Source organism: Camelus dromedarius, chromosome 19, assembly GCF_036321535.1.
Source record: "Camelus dromedarius isolate mCamDro1 chromosome 19, mCamDro1.pat, whole genome shotgun sequence".
Taxonomy (NCBI): domain Eukaryota; kingdom Metazoa; phylum Chordata; class Mammalia; order Artiodactyla; family Camelidae; genus Camelus; species Camelus dromedarius.
Window position 1 is genome coordinate 26,197,261 of NC_087454.1, and position 20,102 is coordinate 26,217,362.

Sequence of the window (20,102 nt, forward strand, 5' to 3'; positions counted from 1 at the left end):
ATTCTCCTGTCTCATCCTCCGGTGAATGCGAGGGCCCAGGAGTCTGCATTGCGGGCCTGGCGGCCTTCCTCCCACGTGCAGTTTGGGCATGGCCAGCCCTGAGGCCCCAGGGTGTTTGCACTCTCTTTGCCCCGCCTCCCGGCGGGGGGGGTTCCTCTCTGGTTGTACTATTTCTGTGTTTTCTCCGCTGGGCCCAGGGCTCTGGCCCTGAGGGCTTCCCCGGGTGCCTGTGCCCTCCCGGACCCTGGGCAGCGGCTCCCTGTCGTGGCCGGCCTCCCCGCTGCTTTCTGCCAAGCCTGCCGCTGTGAACGACGCCTCCTGCCGGCAGACAGGACTGAGGGCACGGGGGACTGCTCCTGGGGGACTGGCCCAGCAGGTGGGGGTGGGGCGGGGCTCTGGCCCTGCCTTTGGATTCTAGAAAAACCAGACGAGGTGCTCTGGGCATCTGATTTTTCACCCCTAATTCCAGGAAGCACTTTTAGCCCCGTGCCCATGTCAGGCTGGCACGGCCCAGGCCCAGCTGAGGCCTGGCTGGAGTGGCAAGTTCTTCTGAGCTCGGGGTGCCCGTGTGCATCAGGGGGCCAGAGGTGGAGGGAGTAGGCACCGGGGAGTATCAGGCCTGGGCAATCACACGCCTTCTCCTATTTTGAGAGTCTTCCTCCAGGCCAGGGTTCTAGCCTGTCCCACCCAGTGTCCAGGGCCCTGAGGTAGGGCTATAACGGGGACCAGTGGAGAAAGGACACTGGGGTTTAGGACAAGCTGAATGGGGCCTCCCAGTTTGGTGAATGGAGAAGAGTTAAGTTGGTCCTGTCCCCGCATCGCATCTCTGAGCCCACCAGTCCAGCACCCTGTCTCAGAGCTGGGCTCACCCAGACTGTCCCTCCATAGGCCACCCAGACACTGGGGTGCTGAATTCACAGCAGCACAGCTGGAGAGATCCCAGAGGCTGTGTTGCCCCGGTCACCTCCTCTGTCTGTCTTGGGGTCCTGGGTGCCTGTGCCAGGGACGCCCATATGAACCGTGATCTTCCCTCTGTGTGGGTTCTGAGTCAATGACTTCAGCCCCATCCGGGTCAGGAAGGGAGAACCGGGAGTGGGCTCTGCCCGTCAGCTCCCTTAGAGATCGACAGACAGACAAGGGGCAAAGGGCAAGGAGGAAAGTTCAGGGACCCCTGCTTGCTTTTGTCTCAATGAATGCAGCTTTCAGGTGCTTCCAGCTCAAGTCCAGTTGTGGTTGTGTCTCCTCCCATTTTGAAAGGTGAAGTTATCCAGGGGTGCAGGAGTGCCCTTTGCCTTCTGGGCAGATTCCCAGCAGAGGAGTGGGAAGAATTGCAGCCAAGGCCTGAGGGGAGCTTAAGGGCCTGGTCCGACTGAGCGTGGTGGTCCCGCTGGGTGCAGGGCATGCAGGAGATGCGGCCTGCTCTCTGCTTGGTCTGCCTTCTCTGTGCGTGCATGTCTGCTGGAAGCAGCTCCTGCTCAGTGCTACTCGCGGGTCTCCATCTCCAACCATGGGGGGCCTATTGGGGTGGGGCAGACAGAGTAGATGCGGAGGGGTCCCCATGTCTTTCCTACTGTTCTTGGGTCCCCAAACCTCTTGGCTAACGTTGTGCATGTTTAATTCTCCATTGGCTGTGGCTGCTACCTGCCTAGGAGCTGATAACTAATCCTTCCCAGCAGGTGAGTCACTCTTGGGGCTCTAGACACCCCAACTTTTAACCACAGTCCTGGGCGGCAGCCCTTTACTGGGCCCAAAGGAGAGGGCTTATTCATTCCACCTTCTACCTTATTGCCCGTCTCTACAGGGTGGCATCAGGGAGGGTTCCCAAAGAGAAAGAAATGTAGGGAAAGGAGGTGATGCAAGCAGACCCCTGCCTGCAATGGAGGTGAATGTCTACTGGAGTAGGGAGAAAGCTTCTAGATCTATTATCTTACCTGCCAGGCCCATCCTGTAAGACTGCGCAGGCTGGGCACTGCACAATTCCAGGGGCACAGTTCACAAAGACAGTGATGTGAGTGGCAGCCCCAGGAGGTGGCCAAGATGGAGCATGTACTTGGAGGGCCCCCCCGACCAAAGCCAGAACTGGCCTCCTGTCTACCTTACCAGGGGCCCAACAGGAAGCAGGGGAATCTTTGATTTCTTGGGAATTGCTTGCTAGAACCCCCGAGGAGAGAACTTGGCATGCAATTCTGCCTCAGTTTCCCCCACCTCTGAACTTGTGGGTGCCCTGCCCTGGGCACGCTGGGCTGTGCCTCAAGTCCCCAGGAGTCCAGGAACCGTGGCCTCACAGGCACTCGGAACCATTCTCATCATAAGCTTGGGGAGGTTCTCTGGCAGGCTGGTAGGAGTTGGGGCTGGTTGTCTGGGACATGGTAGATCAAATCCCAGTGCCCAGAGCCATAGCAATCAGTCACGCCCCCTCTCTCCGAGTAGTTCCTTCTCTAGTTTGCCCAGAGAGGGCACTTTCTAAGAACAAAGTGACTCAGCGCCCGTCCGGGTCTAGCCCACGGTGAAGTCCCAGATGCCTCCTGTTAGAGTCCGTCATTAACCCCCTCCTCTCTTCCGTCATTTTCTTCCCCTTTCTCTCTTCCTCCCACATCAGGAGCACTCCCTGGCTGGTACAGGGGTGGCTCATGGGGTGGGGGGTAGGCAGAAGAGGATTGGGGAAAACACTCCCCCCCTTTACTACTTGGCTTGTCGTTTGCAGAAAGAGTTGGGCTCCACCGAGGACATCTACCTGGCCTCGCGCAAGGTCAAAGAGCTGTCGGTCATCGACGGCAGGAGGGCACAGAACTGCATCATCCTTCTCTCCAAGTATGTGCTCGCCGGCCTCTTCAGCCCCTGCCCCTTGACAGGTGATAGGCCCCAGGTGGGAGGGAGCGGTTCCCCCAGGAAGCAGAGGCCTGAGATGGGGCTGACTGCCTTGGGAAGAGAGGCGGCAGAGGAAGGGAGTGAGAGCCGTCTCTGGCCTCCCCTTTGCCTCCCTGCTATCCTCCAGGAATGGTGGGGAACCACTGATCTAGACCCAGGAACCCATGTTGAGCACCGTGCAGGGCTGTGCAGACAGGAAGCTGCCCCAGTCACGGGGCCCCTGACCAGCATGGTCAGTGTCTGACAGCGGAGTTGCTCTAAGCCCACGGAGGGCCCCGCTTGGCTTAGGCCACAGAGCAGCATGATCTCAGCCCCCAAGCATTTCCCGCGGCTGCAGAACAAACAGGGCAGTATCTGGGCTAACAGCATAGCTTCTGTGTGGGGCCTCCCGCCTGAGCTGGGGTCAGAGGGCACTGCCTCTCCTGCTATTCTTAGTGCTGCCCCAGCCTTCCCAGGACATCCATCCCCATCTCCTTCCACGAGGCCCCAGGCCTCAGTTTCTCCCCCTTGAGAGTGAGGGAGACTTCTGCTTCCCCAGGGCTCCCAATGGGTGTGCATCTGGAGGGACGGGTGTGTGGCTGTGTGTGTGTAGGGGGCTGCTTCTCCCTCGCCCGGACGCCAAGACGCCAAGACGTACTGGAACAGCTGCGTAGGATCTGAGGCACAGTCGGAAGACTAAGAGCTATTCTGTCTCGAAGGAGGCAGAAAACTGCCCTCTTAGTGGCCTGCCCCCAGTCCCTTCCTCCTGCAGAGATGCTGTAGATGTTTTAGGCATGAGGAGAAAGATCAGAAACCCGTCAGCTGCAGTCTACTCAGAAGATGGCCTCTTTACTCCCAAATATTGCGATCCATTACTCAAGCAGGAGACCAGAGACTCCTGTCTCTGTTTAGAGCCTAAGATATCTCACGACTGGGCTACAGAAGGGGCCGTGTTGGTCCAGCCCGAGGAGGCTCTGCAGGGGAGCTGAGGAGGGAGGGCCGTCAGGTGTCCTCCCGCGCTCACGGAGGGGCAGCACAGAAGCCCGGGCTCTGGCTCCTGAAGGGGCAGATCTGGGGTCTGTCCTGAGCGGAGGGGCCAGGCCAGGCTGCTCACAGGCTGCGGTCTTGCCACAGGTTGAAGCTTTCTAATGAGGAGATCCGGCAGGCCATCTTGAAGATGGACGAGCAGGAGGACCTCGCTAAGGACATGCTGGAGCAGGTGAGGCCCCTAGTGGGTCGGGGAAGGGGCCGAAACTAGGGGCAGCCAGCCGTACCCCTTCCTGACAGCCCCCAAGGAGACTGAGACTCCTAGGTCAAGGAGAAATCAGGCTGGAAGCTGGAGAGATGAGGAAGAGGTTTATGGAAACTTCCCAGGACCAACAGTTCTGAGGGGAGGCCAGGAAAGGCTGCATCTTTTCAGGGGATTGAGGCCCCCTGGTGGGAGATCTGAGGTGTGATTCCAGCGTCACAGTGACCCTTAGCCATATCTTCCCCAATCTCTCCCACCTCAGTTTCTTGTGTCTTTCAAGAGAAACCTAGCAAACACCAAACAAAAACCACCATCAACTGGACATTAAAATTAAGAACTCTGTTCATCAAAAGGCACTATTACTCGAGTGAAAAGCCAAACCTTAGCAGATCTTCGCTTTATGTATAGATCCCAAAGATCTCATATTCAGAATGAAGAACTTCACAAAGGAGTGAGGAAATGGCAAACAACTCAATTTAAAAATAAGCGAAAGACTTGAATCGGTATTCCATGAAAGAGAATTTCCAACTGATGCAGTACTGTCAGTCATCAGAGAAATACGGTAAATCACAGTGAGGTAGCACCATCCACCCACCTAAATAGCCAAAATTTAAAAGGCTGACAGCGCCAGGTGTGGACAGGGATATGAAGCAGCTGGAATTCTCATTTGGTACAACCGTTCTGGCAGGACACACACCTGTCCTATTGCCCAGCAGTCCCCCTCCTGGATGTACAGAAACAAGTACAAATGCTGACTGTAAGTCGTACACAAGACTACTTACAGCAATTTTATTTATAAAACTCCCAAAGTGAACAACCCAACTGTCCATCAGTAGGAAAGTGAGCACACAGACTGGGACATTCCATGATAGAATTGTGCTCAGCAGCGAACAAAAAGCAAACGACCAGTACTGACTACAACCTGCGTGAGTCTCAGACATTATGTTGAGTAAAAGAAGCCAGACACCAGAGAGGACATACAGCGTGAGTCCATCTGTACGAAGTCCAAGAGCGGCCAAATTTAACGTAAGGTGATAGGGTTCAGTTGAGAGGCTACGCTGGGGAAGGGGTGGCTTGGCTTATTGAAGTAGCACAGGGGACCCTTCCAGGGGGATGGGCATCTTCTGCATCTCAATCTGGATGGTGGTTCAGTGGGTGGATAGTTTTGTCAAAACTCATTGAATTGTACATTTAAAATGGATGCATTTTATTTTATGTAAATTATACCTCAATAAAGTTGGTTTAAAAAGAAAATTATTGGGGGGAGGGTATACCTCAGTGGTAGAGTGAGTGCCTAGCATGCACGAGGTCCTGGGTTCAATATCAACTTCCATTTAAAAAAAAAAAAAACCTAAAAAAAGAAAACTACTGAGCTGTACACCTAAGAATGGTGCATTTCTCTGTATGTAAGTTGTATCTCAATTTTAAAAATTAAAAAAAAAAAAAAGAAATCTAGAGCTGGGTGCCCTGTGTCCCCTTCGGGCAGATGAAGCACAAAGCACCCACGTGAGGATGCACCTCTTTTCAGGGGAGCCCTCCCCATCCTGAGACTGGTCAGTGCATGGGCTTCCATGTGCTGTACCCCCATGTCAGCTTCTCCCCAGTCTCCTGACCTCTGCCTGCTCTTCGCAGCTCCTCAAGTTCATCCCAGAGAAGAGTGATATTGACCTCCTGGAGGAGCACAAGCATGAGATCGAGCGGATGGCCCGGGCAGACCGCTTCCTCTATGAGATGAGCAGGTCAGGGCAGCAGGCCTGGCGCGGAGCGGGCAGGGGCAGGCAGGCTATGGAGGGGGCAGGGGACGGGGCGACCTCACGATGCAGCTCGCCCTGTCTGTAGGATCGACCACTACCAGCAGCGGCTGCAGGCTCTCTTCTTCAAGAAGAAGTTCCAGGAGCGGCTGGCTGAGGCCAAGCCCAAAGTGGAAGGTAGGGCTGAGTGAGGGCCGTGGGGAGGAGGCCCAGGGTGGGGCGGCATTTGGGGAGGGAGTGGGAGTCAGTGGATGGGGGCAGAGGAATTTTTCTTCCTTATTCTTGATTACCTCCCCCTGCCCAAGACCAAAGTCAAGGACAGAATGTAAGTGGATGATTTTTGTAGGTGTGTGCCCTTGTTGATATTAGCACGTGTACAGGCTCTCCAAGGCAGGGATCTGTTGACATCTGCCTGGCAGGGGATGGAGATGCTGTAACAGTGATAGTAGTAAGCACCCAAAACATTTCTCGGCATGTATTGAACTCATCGGTCTTTACCTGGCTTGACGGGGCCTAAGCTCACGGAAGACCTCTGGGCACACTATTTTACGAGTGGGCTCCTGAGAAAGTAGGAAATTGGGCAAGGTGATCCACAGAGGCATCTGATTTTCTGGGTTGGGGAACCCCTCCTACACAGGCCTTTTTCGGATGAGAACTTTGTAATTAAATGAGACCCATGTGCCAAGCACGCTGTCAACACAGTCCACGCGGATGGTCCCATTTGGTCCTCAGAACCCTGTGGGGGCCGTTCTCTCATCTCGATAATGGGGATATGTTAGCTGCCTGAGGCCATGCTACTGGTAGGTGGTAGAACTGGAATGCCGATGTTACTCCTCAAAATCCATCCTTCACTCTTGTCCTGTAGTGCTTCCCAGAGGGCATGTCCCTGGACCTGCCTGTGGAGATGGCAGAGGATGCAGGCAGGGAACTGGGGGAAAGGCAGGTGGTCAGGAGTGTAGGCAGCCATGAGGACCCAGGAGGGGGAGAAGCAGGAGAGGTTGTGAGGTTCATTTGTGGCAAGAACAGGATCAGAAGAGTGGGACAGGAGAGCCTGTGTCCAGGTTGCTGGGGGCACAGGCGAGGGGCAGAGCAGAGCATGGGCCCCCTCTGCTGGACACCCAGCCAGCCGGCACTCCCTGGGATGCCCAGTCCCGAGAATGGTCCTTCCTGGAGTTTGACGAGCTGCTTTGGGAGGGTTCTGGGGGTAGGGCAGGGCACGACAGAGCTAGAGGCAGACATTCTCTGTAATCTGGGTACACATACACGTGCACGGACACGGGCAACTGCAGGCTGTGTGTGATCATAGATAATGCGCCTGAGGGAGGAGGAAAGACTTGAGCAGTGACTCTGCAGGTCTCAGGTCTGATGGCACCTCTGCCCTGGTGATGGGTGAATCCTTACTTTCGCACAACTTTCTTTGTCCTGCTGCTGATTGCCTTGGGGCACGAGGCATGGATAAAGGGGTTCAGCCCAAGACACATACTCAAGATTTTTGTGTCTTGGGTCAGCAGATGCTCAGGAAGGAGCCACCCTTTAATCTCGAGCTCAGCAAGAGTGAGACAGGTTCGGGATGGCATAACCTACTGAGGAAAGGAACAGTCGCTCTGCTGTAGCAACGGCCGCTGTTCTCCAATGGTCTGGAGGGCTCTTCCCTCCAGGAGTTGGAAGGATGTGGCTGAAGTTGTATTTTACAGAATCAGTTCAGGGGGCTTGACTAGGGGTGGAGGCATGAGGATTGCGTGGGATTTAGGGCTCATGTTCCTCCTCCTGGGTCTCCCAGGAAACGCTCCGGGAAGAGCTAAGCTTTGGCTTATCCCAGCTGGTGCAAGAGCTCTGGACACCGGCCCCCACTGCCCCTCTGTCCCCAGGCAGGGCCTCTGGGTTAATCTGCCAAAAGCCAATTCATCAAATCTGACAAATTTACCAATTGTCCTATGAATATATTCTTCTCATGAAATGTTCATCGTTGAATATACCAGATTTACCGATTCTCATTACGAATACGTTCACTGAGTATCAAGATGACTGTGGCTTCCAATGTAAACATACTCCTTTGAATATATTCATGAATATATCATTCTGATGAATATATCTAGTATGTCTGCCCTGCCTATGGGGTTTTTCCCATTTACACTGATTTCCTCTGAACTCTTGTCATTTCCTGTTTTGCCAACATTTTAGCATTTTCAGGATTCCTTTGCAAATTTTTCGAATAGCAGATCAACCTTAGAAAAACTATCCCAAGCAATATACATTCGTAAGTAGTTTACTTTAAAAAATTTTGTTATTGAAATATGCATACAGAAAAGTACACAAACCCTAAGGGTCCTACTTCATGAACTATCATGAAGTGAGCACACCTATATAATCAACACCCAGCTCGAGAGATGGAATGCTTCCAGTCCCCTGAAGCCCTTCTCCATGTCCCCCTCTCAGATATTTTGCCCTTCAACCATTACTCCCTCCTCTCTAAAGTTTTTGTCTGTCTGTAACTTTCTATAAATGGAATAATATAGTACGAATAACTTTATGCCCGTCTTTTGTGCAGCACGATGGTTGTAAGTTACCCCATTGTTACAGGCAGTAGTGGGGTATTTATTTTCAGTGCTGCATTTTATTCCATTATATGAATATACCATACTTAACTAATCTATTTGCAATTTAAAAAAAAAAAAAGCAAACTAGAAACCCTTCAAAAACCCAAGAGTAATGCAGCTGTTAGGTCTTAGAATATGCATATGTTCAATTTTAAAAGCTACTGACAAGCCTTATTTACTTTTTACAGCTTATTTTTTAATAATTACTTACTTATTTTAATTGCTTTTGAACATTTTTGTGAACTTTTAGTTTACTAGTTCTCATTTTTTCTTTATAGCAGCCTCTTAAGGAGTGTTCACTTTGGCATAAGCCAAAGATCATAATACAATGGTTTGGTCTCCTTATCACCACATTTAATAATCAAGTCATAGTTCATAACTAGAGCCAGTTTTTCAGTGTAGGGTTTGTATCCCAACTGAGCACATCCACCATAAATGCATAAAGCTGGGGAAGGACCAGAGCACTCACATCAGAATGAACTACTGACACTGTGGTTGCTGTGAGCCTTAGTATTTCCAACAAAGGTTATCATTTAAGGCATTGTTGTGGGGAGGTAGTTTTTAAATGCCTGAAGGTTGGGAAAAAAGTTTAAATGATATTCAACAGGCTGTCAAGTATCCTATTTAATCAAATCTAAGTAAGAAACCAACTGTAAAGAACACCATCATCTTACAGAACAAAAATATAAAAACATTGCAATTGATGGTATGTTTTAATTGACGGAATTTTTTTTCCTAATTCAGTGGACAAACTATCCTTAAATGTTTCAACCATTCAAGAGGTAAAATGGTATTACATCAATTTTCTATTTTCATTCCTAATTATATTTTTCTTTTTATTCTTTACCTGATTCTTTTTGAAAAACAATTTTAAAAAAATTTTGTTTATTAAACTATAGTTGATTTACAATGTTAGTTTCACATGCATAGCAAAGTGATTCAGTTATACATATACTTTTTTTCAGATTTTTTCATTATATGTTATTATAAGAAATTAAATATAGTTCCCTGGGCTATATACAGTAGGTCCCTGTTGTTTACCCATTTTATATATATAGTAATGTGTATCTGTTAATCCCAAACTCTTCATTTTTTCTTTCCAAGAAAATCAGTAAACTCAGCACCTCAAAAGAGGCAGAAACAGTCCCATAGTATATGTAAAATGCTGAAATTTAAAATTTTAATCACTAGGTTTAAAAAAGTAAAAAGTTGTATATTCTTGCATCTATCCATAAAAAGAATACATTCATAATCTTTATATGCAAGGAAAGATACATTCTCAAATACAGTCTTAGGAAGAGTTGGCACATCTTGAGAAAGGGCTATTTGGTAAATTGGCTTTAGGCGAGTCTGTCTGCTTCCTCTGGAGGCAGACCGTATGGGGGCCATCCTCTGCTGGGACACAGGGAAGGGGGTAGTCTCTGCCCCTCGGAAGCAGAAGACACTTGACCACCCCTTTCCTGGACTTTGTGGTGGCCTCAGCCTTGGGTTCAAGGGCCCAGTGTTTGCAGGGCTCTCACCTGTCCCACCTCCCCCAGCCATCCTGCTGGCCTCCCGGGAGCTGATCCGCAGCAAGCGCCTAAGGCAGATGCTAGAAGTCGTCCTGGCCATCGGCAACTTCATGAACAAAGGGCAGCGTGGGGGCGCCTACGGGTTCCGGGTGGCCAGCCTCAACAAGATCGCCGACACCAAGTCTAGCATTGACAGGTGGGACCTGGCCTGCTTCCGTAGCCCCCAGCTCACCCTGCTCTAGCCTTCCCCCTCCTCCGCACTCCTCTATTTCCAATCCAGAATTTGTCACCTTTCCCTAACACCTCACCCCAGTTTCCCCCGACCCTCCTTCTCAGTTTCCTTGGCCCTGTACTAACCCTGACCTGACTTTCACCCACAGAAATATCTCTCTGCTTCACTACCTGATTATGATCCTGGAGAAGCATTTCCCTGACATCCTGAACATGCCCTCGGAGCTGCAGCATCTTCCAGACGCCGCCAAAGTCAAGTGAGGGTCCCTCTGAGGCTTCCTTCTCCCTGAGCTCATGCACACTCTCATTTCCTCCTTCAGGGCTACTCTGAGCTGACTAGGAATGAACAGTGTGGCTCAGGGTTTGTTCTGGGAGAACCGAACAGACGCTGTTTGCTCGCAAATCCTCATTTCAGAGATTCTCCCAGGAAACTCCGACGGGAATGGGGAGGTGACCAGGGATAGGACGAACGCCCAAGGGGAGCACTGTTAAGCCAATTCCCACTGTGGGCAGTCAGAGCTTAATCTCTCCAGGGGTGTCTGGGCAATCGTGGAGGACACTCACTCCACTTGTCCACCTCCCTTGCCCCTTGGGATATCACACACCATCTCCTGTCAGTCTAGGGTCGGGGAACTTAACTCTGGCCATGCGTACAGACAGAGGGGGCTCTGGCCCCCAGAAAAAACAGTGGTTAGAAGTCAGGGCTGTGCCCCGCAGTGGATGGTCCAAGGAGATACGGGCAGAGCACCAATGACATTGCTACAGACAAGAAGTCAGATCTGAACATACTTAGGCTGATAGAAGCATCTCCAATAGAAGCAGGGACGCAGACGTAAATGGCTAACACATTAAATGCTTACTGCACCCAAGGTACCACGTTGAGAGCATATAAGCATTACCTGAGGGTAATAAAAAATAACACAAGCCAGAGGCCATGGGTTAGAAACCTTCTAGTATACAGCATGACATTTCTGATCTGGAAGGATCTAGAGAACGTAAGTTTCACCTATTATTTTAAAGAAGCACCACCAGATCACAGAGGGAAAGTGACATGCCAGGGCCACATGCCAATGGCCAAAGCAGGGCTGGAACCCAAGTCCACTGGCACCCAAGGCCACTGGGGTTGGCACTGCCCTGAACTACCCCCAGCTCCTCTCCCTCTGTGTCCCCCCACAGCCTGGCAGAGCTGGAGAAGGAAGTGGGCAACCTCAGGAGGGGCCTCAGAGCGGTCGAGGTGGTGAGTTCATCGTCTGTATCTACCTGGGTTAGAGGGGGTGGTGCTGCCTGTCGCTGGGTCAGAGGGTGGACCCCCAGATGCAGATGCTCCTGGCTGGGGTGACAGAACAGCTGGCACAGTGGGCCCAGCCTCGAGCAGAGTCAGCTCTGAGGAAAGGATAACTGGATTATTCAAGGCTTAAATTTAGACTCTTGCAGAGGGGACGTCCATTTTAGACTGTAGACATGTCACTGTATTGGGGTAGAATGAATGATAAATGGTCCATATGCTTAAGTTTGATTCAAATGGATGGGAAAGAGGATCAAGGTTGAGTATGAGAAAGAACCTTCTGTTGCCAGGGGGGCAGTGGTGGGAGGATGATTTCTAATTTATAGCCTTTTAAAAGCACTACCCAAAATGTGGTCCATGGACCAGAAGCATCACATCAACCGGGAGAATTAGAACTGCATCTCACTCTTTAATCTGCACGCATCACCTGAGAGTCTTCTTAAAATGGGGCTTCTAATTCCAGGTGGGGCCTGAGCGTCTGGATTTCTTAAAACTTCCCAGATGCTGCTGCTTCCGGTCACAGACCACACTTTGGGTAGCAAGGATCTAAAGGAAGATGGCCGTGGGGGCGAGGGAAGGCTAGAGCCCAGCAGACTGGTTGATAATGCTCACCATCTTTGCCACTCTTAGAAGTTGAGATCAGGGTGTTCCCTCTCCCAAAGGAAGGCTCCGTGTCCTGTGGCTGGCAAGAAGGGTGGGGGAGGTGGTGACCCTCGGAATTCCTGGCTCCTGTCTGGTTCTGGTCTGACCAGCACCTGTTTCTCCCTCCTCAGGAGCTGGAATATCAGAAGCGGCAGGTGCGAGACCCGAATGACAAGTTTGTCCCAGTCATGAGTGACTTCATCACGGTCTCCAGCTTCAGCTTCTCAGAGCTGGAGGACCAGCTCAACGAAGCCAGGGCCAAGGTGAGGGCCCCCCCAAGACCCCACCCCCCTCCAACTTCACTAATCCCACCACAGATGGCCCCGAGGCACACAGCCTTGAGGAGAAATGGGTTCCTCACTCCTACAACCAAAGCAACGGCAACTCTGTTGCAAAGGTCACGGTCCATTGATCATGTGTCAGGTACCAGGTTAAGTGTTTTCCATGTTCTGTCTCGCCACCTACCTTACATTCTACAGATGTGTGCACTGAGGTCCAGAGAGGTTAAATAACTTGCCCCAGGTTGCCCAGCAGTCTTAGCCCAACCTGTGTTAGAATCCTAACTGCAGCCCAGCTTCAGTCTCAGTTGCTCTGCCTCTTCTGCTGCTCATGCTGGCATGCCCCTGGACCCCAGCTGTGGGAGTCTTAGTAAGAAGGGGGTTCTCATTCAGGAGGGCTGGGGCCTGAGATTCAGCCTTTCTAACCAGCTCCCAGGAGACACCCACGCTTCTGGTCCATGGAGCACATTTTAGTGAGGGCTCCCTTAGAGGATTTTGAATGGGTTGAATTAGAGATGGTAGCTCTCAGTAAGAGCCTGGCACGTAGCTTGTACTCTACATCTCACGATGCTATGAAGTAGGTTATCAGTCCCATTTTACAGATGAGAAAACGGAGGCACAAAGGGGTTAAATAACAAGCCCAATAACTAGATGGTCTGATGTCCTTTTGAGTTCTGACCAGGCAGTTCTTGACCTTAGGAAGTGCTTCTCAGGTCTGTAGCTCCTGATCCCAGGCCTACACTGTAACACTCAGAGGCAGCTCTGGGCAGCCTGTCTCTAGGAACTTGAGAACCTTCTCATCTTTACTGGGGGGGGGGGAGGGGGGGAGGGGCAGGGGAAGGAGGGGCAGGTAAGGGGATAATGGATCCCCCACCTTCCCAGGTGTCTGCCTCCAGTCTTTCCTTCAGCCTTGTCCTGACCCCGATGACAGTGGGGTGTCCCTCTCTCTAGCCCTGCATCCCCAAGCCCAAGGTCCCCCACCTTGGATAAGCTCTGCTCTGGCTGTGCTCGAGGGGGAGGGGCTCTCCACCAACCCTTCTCTCCGACAGTTCTCCAAGGCCCTGATGCACTTTGGGGAGCATGACAGCAAGATGCAGCCAGATGAATTCTTCGGCATCTTTGACACCTTCCTGCAGGCCTTCTCGGAGGCCCGGCAGGATCTGGAGGCCATGAGGAAGAGGAGGGAGGAGGAGGAGCGGAGGGCGCGCATGGAGGCTATGGTGAGACGGTGCTGCTGGGGGCTGGGGTGTGTGCGACCCTGAGGGCTGGGGCACTAACTGCTATCTTGGAGAGAGAATGGTCTTCCTGGCCCGAGGGGAGAGTGAGGTGGGCTGTCCCGGGAAGGATGGAGGTGTGGCAGGTTGTTAAACCAAGCCCAGCCCAGGAGTCAGCCCCGTTGGAAGGCATGTGCCCTGTGTCTGGAAAGAGGAGCTGGGGGTGGCTACTCTGGGACGCCTGCCTCACGCTCCCTCCTTCCGCCCTTCAGCTGAAGGAGCAGCGGGAGCGGGAGCGGTGGCAGCGGCAGCGGAAGGTGCATGCGGCGGGCAGCGCACTGGAGGAGGGCGGCGAGTTTGATGACCTGGTGTCGGCCCTGCGCTCCGGTGAAGTTTTCGACAAGGACTTGTGCAAGCTCAAACGCAGCCGCAAGCGATCAGGGAGCCAGGCCCTAGAAGCCACCAGGGAGCGGGCCATCAACAGGCTAAATTATTGACTTGGGGGACTGGCCACGCGAGAGACCGGGAGACAGGGATGGGCCCGGAGGGGCTGAGCGGAGGAGGCTGTGGTACTTAAACAGTTTGGTGCTCGGTTTAGAGCCCTGGGCTGGGTCCTGGGGTTGGGGCTGTGTGTGGCAGGACCAGGTGTCTCCCCACCTGAAGGAGCTCCCCCTCATCTCTTCCCATTCTTTCTGCACCCCAGCTCCCAGGGGTCGCTCTCTGAGGCTGACTTGGACACCCTTGGCCAGCCCCAGCTGAAGGGGTCTTGTACCCCAATCCAAAGCATGGCCATCCATATTCTGGCATAGAAATGCTCCAGATCTAGACTGGAGAGAGGTCTAAGACCTTGTCCAGATTTCCCGTGCCATGGGAGCGATGGGGTGGGCCAAGGCGGGGGCATCCAGGATCCCATCTCTCAAGAGTAGGCATAATGGAACACGACAAAGTTTCCTATTGGATGGAAGGGGCATTATATATTCTAGCTAGATGTGTTCCAGGAGAAAAGAATGCAGGGAGGCTGATGCAGGGACCAAGTCATCAGGACAGAGTGCTTATTTCCTAGGAGGCCTCTGGCCCTCTTGCATGTCTTAAGTCTCTCCCCTCCTTCCCTACTGCCGTTTCCATCCATCCTGTCTGCTAATCCAGAACCCTGGAAAACCCACCTTTGGGCTTCCATGACTACGGCGCACTCTCTGGTACTTGATGAATCTGGTAAGGGAAGGGGCTCAAGAAAAAACCCATTCATTGCCACACCTTGTATGTTGGGCATAGGGACCCTGCAACAACACTGCTCCCACCCCTACCCTGTACAACCAGACAGTTGTCTCGAAGGGAGACAGTGACCTCAAGCACTGGCTGGGGGTTCTGAACAGCCCCTCACCAGAGGGCAGCACTTGAATGGCCGGGAGTACCTGGTCTACCACTTACTGTTACTCAGACCTCACACTCCTCTGACATCTGCTTCAGAGCAGAAGGCACAGTGACCTCCTGCTCTGGCCAGCCTGCCAGAGACCACTTCAGACCGTGGGTTATCTGGCCCTGGGGTGTCAATTCCTGAGAGGGTCCCCTGGACCAGAGCTGCCCTCTGCAGTTATATGCCATTTCTAAGGGGGTCTCCTGGGAGGCACTAAGGCAGGAGGCCCAGAGCAGGGGAGGGGGGAATACACTTTCCAAAGGAGCCAAGAGTGGAATGCTGAAGGGGTTCCAGTCCCCCATCTCTGGTACCAAATTTGGTTCTTCAACTTGGCTTCCAAGTTCTGTCTACCTTGAGCTGTCCTTGGGGGTGGGGGTACAGGATGATGGCTGTATCTAGACAAATGTTCTCTTGCAAAAGGAGGTGGTGAGGTCAACTCCATCAAGGCTCATATTTTCAGTATATTTCTTCCCCCGTAGAGTTGGCCTTGCATTCTGTAAGGTTTGCCTGATTCCCTGTCTCCCGGCTCCCTGCCCTTCCATCCTCTTCCCCCGCCCCCACCCCCCACTGTTCCCTTTATGTTTCTCACCTTCTGACCTCCTCCAGCTCAGGGTTACTGGCAATGGACAGACTGCTGGGCTGGGCCCACTCTTCAGCTGCCTATCTTTTCCCTATACCAGCTTCCTGGGGGTGGGAGCATGGTAGCTGCAGGGGAAGAAACACAGGATGGGTGAGCCCAGCATGTATGTTGGTTCAAGGGGGAGGGCTCGGAGCAAGTGCAAGCCTGGCTGGGACAGGTGGGAAGAGGCCATCCTGGAACCCAGGTGAAGGCAAGGTGAAGGCTTCCAGGAAGGGCAGCTCCAGGGAGTGCTGTTCTCCCCATCTGTACACTCGTCATGAGAAGCTGGTGTGGGGATGTTGGGAAGGTTATGGGTAGGGCTTCCTAAGGTCCTCTCCCAAAGTGGCCAGGCTGAGGTTAACCTCACCTGCAGGGGCAGGGAACAGGGGAGGGCTCCATTTCTATCCAACAGGCATGTCCAAACCCCAGCATTCCCACCTGGATGCACACCAGGAAAGAAGAAAGCTGGAAGCCGCTCAAGACACGTTGGCTATACAGAAAAGCACAGTTTGGTTTAACTGTTTACAGAGGACACGTGTATTGTTCCAGGGCTCAGGCTTTTCGCCTCTAAAGATTTTACCTTCTCTATTTATTATTTTCTAGCTCTGGCCAGTGGCTCTGACACCAAATGCCACTGTAGCCAGACCTCCAACAGTGCCTTGGACCATGGACCCTCATGGCTGACTCAGCAAGAAGGGCTGTTGCCTTGGAAACAGCTGAGTTGGTCCTTGATCTGCTTACTGTTTACACCTGTTACCTGTGTTCCCCGGTGCCCTTCCCCACTACCTTTGGGTTAATTTTTCCAGCTTTTTTTGTCCAATGTAAAATTCAGTTAACCTCATGCAACCTGTTCCCTTCTCAGCAGCAGAGCCCACTCCTCCTGTGTGCTGGAAGTAAGGTGTGTTTAGGGCGGTGGGAGGAAAAAATGCTCTGGGTGGATGGGAAGGGATCTGGTCCAGGCACTCCCCACCCCCATCCCAGTTCCATACCCGGGGGAGCCACGGCCATCTCCCCTCACGTCTACCACCGTCATGCCCCAGCTGTTCTCACCCACTGTTTCAGATGACAAATGAGGCTCATGTACAAAATCCACAGTGCCCTTTCTGCCTGCACCTTTTTTTCATAAGAATATATTGTAATACTAAAAAATATTAAATCCGTACCACCCCCATCTAGCCTGCCTTGAAACTTACGCCTTCTTCCCACGAGGGGACTTGAGCTGTGCCGGGAAGCAGGAAGAGCCAAGAGTGTGTTGGTGCGCAAGAGTCCTCAAGCCAGTGCACGTCAAAAGGTAGCTTGAGATCAGCCAAGGTGGGAGTACTTAAGACTGGAAAGTGGCTTTTCTAAGAGGTGGTCGTTAAACACTTCGCCAGCACACCTGGGTGTAGGGCACAGGGAGGGTGGGCAGGTGGGGGACTGAGGCTAGAACCGAGAAACCTACCCACCTGCGAGAAGCCAGCAAGTCCAGTCAGTGCTGGGGGATGTGCAAGCCAGGAGCCTCTAACTGCAGCTGCTGGTCTCCACCAGCTGGCGAGAGGAGCAGCTTTGGACATGCCCACCTGTTACTGGTGATGCTGCACTCGTACACCCACCACGGGGAAGGGTGGGGGTGGGTACACGCAGAATATGCCCCTTTGACTCTCCAGCATCTCACCTACTTCTCTTCCCCCCGGTGGGGGTGGGCCTGACATCATAGCAGCTCAGGACCCCTCAGCACAGACAGTCCTCATTCTTGCATCTCCAAAGTTGGCATCGTGGCTTTATTTTGTGCGCGGAGGGTGAAGGCCATCTTCAGTGCTCTTCCTTCCCTGATGTGTCAGGATGAAGGGGTGTGGGTGGTGGGTGGGAGGGTGGCAGTGCACAGGGCAGGTGGGGGTGTGCGCTTGGTCAGGAGGCCTCAGGGCTGTGGCCCACGTGAATGGATTCTGCTTAAGATGGGGGTGGGGCGGTTGGGGTTGCGGAGAGAAAGGAGGTGGCAGGATGGTGTGACTGTTAAACCAAAAGCCCGCATGTCTGACGGGACACAGACTCAGGCAATAAGAAGGGAGAACCAGCTCTTTCAAAGGAGGTTGGTGGAGAGGCAGGGAAAGGGCGTTGCTGCTCAGAGGCCGTGCTCCAGTTTCAGTGCCAGTTGTGCTCCTCAGGGTGGCTTCCTCTGCTTAGAGAGCCCTTACTCTCCCAGGAAGTAGGAGAAGAGAAAACCCAAGCAAGAAGTGGAAGTCACAGGCTCGACCTTCTGAAAGTGAGTGTCTCAGAGTCCACTAATCACCCAATGGGATTTCCCGTCACCCAGCCTTGCTCGCTGCGGACCCCTCCCATGACCTCAGGGTCCAGGAAGGCAGAAGGGCCTGCTAGTTTCCTCTCTGAATAAAAAGGTCAGTGGAGGTCAGCTAGCAGTAGAGGGGTAGGCTGACCTTGAGTTCCTACCGGTTGAAGGTAACCAGTGACGGGGTTAAAAGGAACTTGACATTTCTTTCCCTTGGCTGAAATTGCATCCCATCTCTTGACTTCGCTGGGCCAGGAGCTCTAAGTCCTACGGAAGTCCCCCCGCTGACCCCCAGTCTTGCTAATGAGCTTGATCTCCTCCAACACTATGTCCCTGCTGACGGCCTTGCACATGTCGTACAGGGTGAGGGCAGCCACGGCAGCTGAGGTCAGGGCCTCCATCTCCACCCCAGTGGGGCCCCGAGCCCGGCAAGATGCCTCGATCACCACGGCCTGGCGTGCACTGTCCAGCTCCAGCCGCACCTGGACGTGGCTCAGGGCCACGTGGTGGCACAGAGGAATCAGCTGGCTGGTCAGCTTGGCCGCCTGGACGCCAGCCAGCTGGGCTACCACCAGGGCATCCCCCTTCTTGAGCTGGTTCTCCTGGACGAGCCTGAAGGCCACAGGCCCAAGGAGGACTACAGCTGAGGCCACAGCCACACGCTCTGTGTCTGGCTTCCCGCCTACATCCACCATAGCCGCCCGTCCTTCTGTGTCTACATGGGTTAGTTGGCCTGAGGCTGGCAGAGGTCCTGAGGGTGTGGCAGGAGCCTGGGGCTCTGGGCTAAGGCACTTTGGGTTGGCATCTGAGTCTGGGTGGGAACTGTAGTGTCTCTGAGGGAGGCCAGCTCCCAGCCACCACTGGGCCAGGAGAGGGGTCTGTGGGACCCCGCCTCCTTCCCACAAAGTCACCATCTGGTGGGAGCGACTCACTCTGTGTCTCAGACCCTGAACATGGAGGGAATCCCTGAAGGAGATGCTCAGAACGGCTGGTGGGGAATCCTGGAGCGTCAAAAATAACTCTGGAAGGAAGAATAAAGGGGAAGGAAGATTCAGTCTAAGGTAGGTCTTTTTCCCGCCTCCTGTCTCACCCCCACCTCGAGTTCTCCCTTTCACACCAGGAAAAGCAGAATGAAGAGCAAACAGCACAGCAAGGAAAGAGAAGATAGAAAACACACAAAGGGGGTTCCCCAGCATACAAGTTTCAGCCTTTCTCGCCAGGAGTTACATGGGGCAAGGGTCCCACAGCTTCTGCCTGTCCTGCGGTGGCGGTGTCGGGGTACTCGGGTGCCCCTGCTCACAACTTTCTTGTTGTCAAAGTTCTCTTAAACACCTAAGGTCTGAAGACCAAAGCCTGGATCAGATGACCTCTCTGTCCCTTCATCTTCTTAAAACTACAGTGAGGCCTCAGCCTGTTACCAATTAGTTACTCTCAGCTTCACATTCTCTGAGAAGGGCTAGGAGTAATCATATAGTTTATAGACAAGACACTAAGGGAAATACTTCATCTATTTAAGCAATGTCTTTCAAGCCTTAAGCTCATCAGAAGTGCACAAAAAGCAACAGGCTGATTCAATGGTCCAGGGGGGAATGGTCCCTTAGGAACCTTGTAGGCTCTTTTTACTCAAAGCTGTGGTCCAGGGGCCAGCAGCACTGCCACCATCTGAGGGCTGTCAGGGACGCAGAATCCCAGCCCAGACCTCCAAATCTGAATCTGAAGTAACAAGACCCCTAAGTGATTCTAACGCACGTGGAAGTCTAAGAGGCCCTGTTCCAGGCGACTGTGGGTTTTATGGAAATCAGACGAGTTTAGTTACTCTACATCCTTGAGAGCAGTATCATTCCTTATGAAGCAAACAGGTCTCTCAACTTCCAGCTTCCCATCACGCTCTGGGCCACCTACCTTGTCAGTGTCAGAGGTACAACAACCTCCTTCTGGGGGGTTATCAAGGTATCCCCCACTCCCTGACCCACGTCGGCCTGGTGGAGGCCCACCACGGAGAACGAAGATGGTGCAGGGGATAGCTTTCACCCTGCTGGAACACTGCGGTGCGCTGCCCTTCCTTCTCTGGGTGGCTGCGTGCCCCGGTGCCTGCCTCAGGGCCCTGGGCGCACTCTGCTCTGAGCGCTGGAGGAAAGAATCCCTTCCCCTAGTTGCTCTCACTGCTTTCTCTGGCCTAGGGTACAGTTCAGGGGCTC

The 20,102-nt window shown here is 52.9% G+C and overlaps 2 protein-coding genes across 9 annotated transcripts in view; one reads left to right on the plus strand and one right to left on the minus strand.

The window, feature by feature from the left end:
- DAAM2 (dishevelled associated activator of morphogenesis 2) overlaps positions 1-15,999 on the plus strand; it is a 104,391-nt gene extending 88,392 nt beyond the window's left edge. For 5 of the 6 annotated variants that reach the window (XM_064476461.1, XM_031434757.2, XM_031434759.2 and 2 more), the window contains 11 exons: positions 1,650-1,676; positions 2,705-2,811; positions 3,982-4,066; positions 5,729-5,835; positions 5,936-6,024; positions 9,983-10,151; positions 10,336-10,443; positions 11,363-11,423; positions 12,245-12,376; positions 13,441-13,611; positions 13,878-15,999. In XM_064476461.1, coding sequence (XP_064332531.1) covers positions 1,650-1,676; positions 2,705-2,811; positions 3,982-4,066; positions 5,729-5,835; positions 5,936-6,024; positions 9,983-10,151; positions 10,336-10,443; positions 11,363-11,423; positions 12,245-12,376; positions 13,441-13,611; positions 13,878-14,102 — 1,281 coding nt within the window. In that variant the 3' untranslated portion in view covers positions 14,103-15,999. The remainder of the gene's footprint in view (positions 1-1,649; positions 1,677-2,704; positions 2,812-3,981; positions 4,067-5,728; positions 5,836-5,935; positions 6,025-9,982; positions 10,152-10,335; positions 10,444-11,362; positions 11,424-12,244; positions 12,377-13,440; positions 13,612-13,877) is intronic. The other variant, XM_064476463.1, reaches the window with a different exon arrangement.
- Positions 16,000-17,377: 1,378 nt separating this feature from the next.
- Positions 17,378-20,102, minus strand: part of MOCS1 (molybdenum cofactor synthesis 1) — a 28,150-nt gene continuing 25,425 nt past the window's right edge. For 2 of the 3 annotated variants that reach the window (XM_010977291.3, XM_064476467.1), the window contains exon 11: positions 17,378-18,925. In XM_010977291.3, the coding sequence (XP_010975593.1) occupies positions 18,165-18,925 (761 nt within the window). In that variant the 3' untranslated portion in view covers positions 17,378-18,164. The remainder of the gene's footprint in view (positions 18,926-20,102) is intronic. The other variant, XM_010977294.3, reaches the window with a different exon arrangement.